Here is a 3,039-nt window from a genome sequence, read left to right on the forward strand (position 1 = left end):
AAAAATCATAAAAAGGGTTGGGGATTTAGCTCAGTGGTAGAGCGCTTGCCTAGCAAGCGCAAGGCCCTGGGTTCGATCCTAAGCTCAAAAAAAAAAAAAAATCATAAAAGCTAGAACGCTGATGGAGAGGTGGGAGAGGAACCATCATCTTGTACACACTTTTCCTTTATTGGCCCCAGGACCATCTAAGCAACAGCAGCAGGAAAGCTCCACCAGGTTGGCATAGTGCCAGAGCACGGCCCCACTGCTCCTTTTGCGCCCTCTGCTGGCTGTCCCTGGAGTTGCAGGGCCCTCTGAAGACATCTAGTCCCTAAAGGGAAGGAGGTTCCGGGGACGAGTGGTTAAATAAAGGTGGAGAGGCACACTGATGAAATCCGGGCTGTCTTTGAATCTGTCAGATTTACCTTGGTGTCCCTCTGGGTTTCGAAAATAAGGCTAAGAATACTGGCTCTCTCAGGGACTGAAGAGATGGCTCAGTGGTTAAGAGTGCTTGCTGGTCTTTCAGAGAGCACCTAAGTTCAGTTCCCAGAACCCACATCTGGCAGCAATGACCTGTAACTCCAGCTCCAACTCCAAGACATCCAATGCACTCTGCTGGACTCAGCAACATCTTCACATCATCACACACACACACACACACACACACACACACACACACACACACACACCCCTGTAATGAAAAATTAAAATTTAAAAAAGGGTGAGTGGCTGGAGAGATGGGTCAGTGGTTAAGAGCACTGGCTACTCCTCCAGAGGACCCGGTTCAATTCCCAGCACCCACATGGCAATGGACAGATGAAGAAATGGCCCCAGGATGTAGCATGGCCACAGAGATGCCAGGGCCTTTGGACAGAGCTGTGCCTTCTTTAGGGTCTTCTACTAAATCCCTCTCAACATTCAGATGACAGTTCAAATATTTCCTCTTAAGCTGGGTGGTGGTGGTGAATGCCTTTAATCACAGCACTGGGAGGCAGAGGCAGGTGGATCTCTGTGAGTTCGAGTCCAGCCTGGTCTACAGAGTGAGTTCCAGGAAAGGCGCAATGCTACACAGAGAAACCCTGTCTCGAAAACCAAAAACCAAAACAAAACAAAACAAACAAACAAACAAAAAAAATTCCTCTTGAGAGACCCTGTCTGACTCCCCAAAGAATGCCCTGCCTTGTGCCCAGCATGGATTTTATATTGTCTTTTTGCCTCGTGTCTGTAGCTCTTAATGAAATTGTCTTGTGAATGTAATTGATTGTTGATTTATTGCCAAACCCTGTAGGCTCTTGAGATAGTTTTGTCTCCGTGATTACTGCATTTGGTCTCATGACAGTAAGTGAGTGAATGGGTGATTGGGGGGCCGGTGTGCCCGGCCTCTCCCCAGCCCCTGCCCAGGCCTCTGCCGTGATGTCTCTCTGTCTCCTCCCTTTGCAGTGAGTATGGAGTTCGGTAGGGCTGTGTGGCTCCGCTTTCATCCATCCGCTTATCCCCCGTGCCCCCACCCAAGCTTTGTGGCACACTTGGGTGGCGTGGCCGTGGGCATCACCCTGGGTGTGGTGGTTCTAAGGAACTATGAGCAGAGACTGCAGGACCAGTCGCTGTGGTGGATTTTTGTGACCATGTACACCATCTTCGTGCTGTTCGCTGTCTTCTGGAACATCTTTGCCTACACTCTACTGGACTTGAAGCTGCCACCACCCCCCTAAGGGACTGGAGGACCAAGGCGTGGAGGGGAAGAAGCAGAAGCATCCTGAGGAAGTACCTGCATCTGTTTCTCATCGCCAATTCAGCAAGACCAGGGGGAGCAGGAGACTCTGGACCAGGATATATGTGTTCAGTTTACAAGGATGGGGGAGGGGATGGATGCAGCTGCTGTCATTTTCCGAGGCTGATCTGATGATGCAGGGTCAGGGGGAGAGTCTGGGGAGGGTGAGAGTAGATGTCCCATGTGCTCCCCTCTCACTGCTGCAGAGTGAGCAAGTAGCCTTCTTCCTGGTCTTCCGCCTGGAGAGACGCTGGCATACAGAGAAGTTCTGAGGGCAGCCACAGCCAGGCAGGCCTTCCCCAGCCCAGAGGTGACTGTAGGCTAGATCATGTTCTCTCTGCAGCTCAAGGTCTGGTGCTCTGGTGGTAGACATGCTGGCTTTGCTCTGGGGGAGCCCAGAGAACCCCAGGCTCACATCCTGTCAATGGGTGCAGTAGCATGGCCCCGAGGACTGGGCAGGGCAGGAAGATGCTATATTCTTGCCCTGGGGGATCTGTGAGAGGGCCCCATGCTTGAGGCAAAGAACCTCATCCCACATTCCCCTTGGGAAAGGCCCGGGACCAATCTTCCCTCTTCCTGCCTGGAGTTGTGAATGCTGGCATCTCATACCATCACTCCTACATCCATGCCCTACCTGGACTTTGGGGTCTTTTGTTTCCTCTCTACTGCCCTGACCCTACTTTGTGCCTCTCTTTTGGGTGTGGAGACAGGGTTTTGGGGTGTGTGTGTGTGTGTGTGTGTGTGTGTGTGTGTGTGTGTGTACATGTACGAGTGTGTGTGTACTGTCAGGCAAGTCAGAACCTGCAGAGGGAGGAAGAGGGGACAGTGTACACATGAGGGTGTCTGTAAGGGATTGCTGGAATAATGGATATCCTCATTATTATGTGCTGCAGCGTGCTTGCTCAGTGGCCTTGCTTTTAGCATAACTGACCCCCTCTTTCCCATCTGACCCTCCCAAACACCTCCTGAGCATCATCGACCAGCAGAAAAATTGTCCGTGCTAGAGGGAAGACCAGAGCCCCACCAGGGCCTTTGGGAGGGACTGCCCAGCTGTATTCTGGTTCCCTCTGGGGTAGCTTTAGTCTTTGGGATGAAAGAAAGCCTGGGACAGTGATGCTATGGCCATCTCTCCAAGGAAGCTGTAGCAAAAGATATTTTGGTTTAAAGCTTTGCCCCAGAGAAGAGCTGCTGGGAGCTTGGGTGAGTGTCCAGTGTGAGAGCAGCTGTAGACTGAGATGATTAGATCTGGAAGGGGGTTGGAAGTGTGGTTGAGAGAATGGCCTTGTGTT

At 51.7% G+C, this 3,039-nt stretch overlaps 1 protein-coding gene across 1 annotated transcript in view; it reads left to right on the plus strand.

The window, feature by feature from the left end:
- Rhbdl3 (rhomboid like 3) overlaps positions 1-2,621 on the plus strand; it is a 20,845-nt gene extending 18,224 nt beyond the window's left edge. The window contains exon 6 of the mRNA XM_059270678.1: positions 1,343-2,621. Coding sequence (XP_059126661.1) covers positions 1,343-1,691 — 349 coding nt within the window. The 3' untranslated portion in view covers positions 1,692-2,621. The remainder of the gene's footprint in view (positions 1-1,342) is intronic.
- Positions 2,622-3,039: the final 418 nt, after the last annotated feature.

Source organism: Peromyscus eremicus, chromosome 8a (assembly GCF_949786415.1).
Source record: "Peromyscus eremicus chromosome 8a, PerEre_H2_v1, whole genome shotgun sequence".
Lineage (NCBI taxonomy): Eukaryota > Metazoa > Chordata > Mammalia > Rodentia > Cricetidae > Peromyscus > Peromyscus eremicus.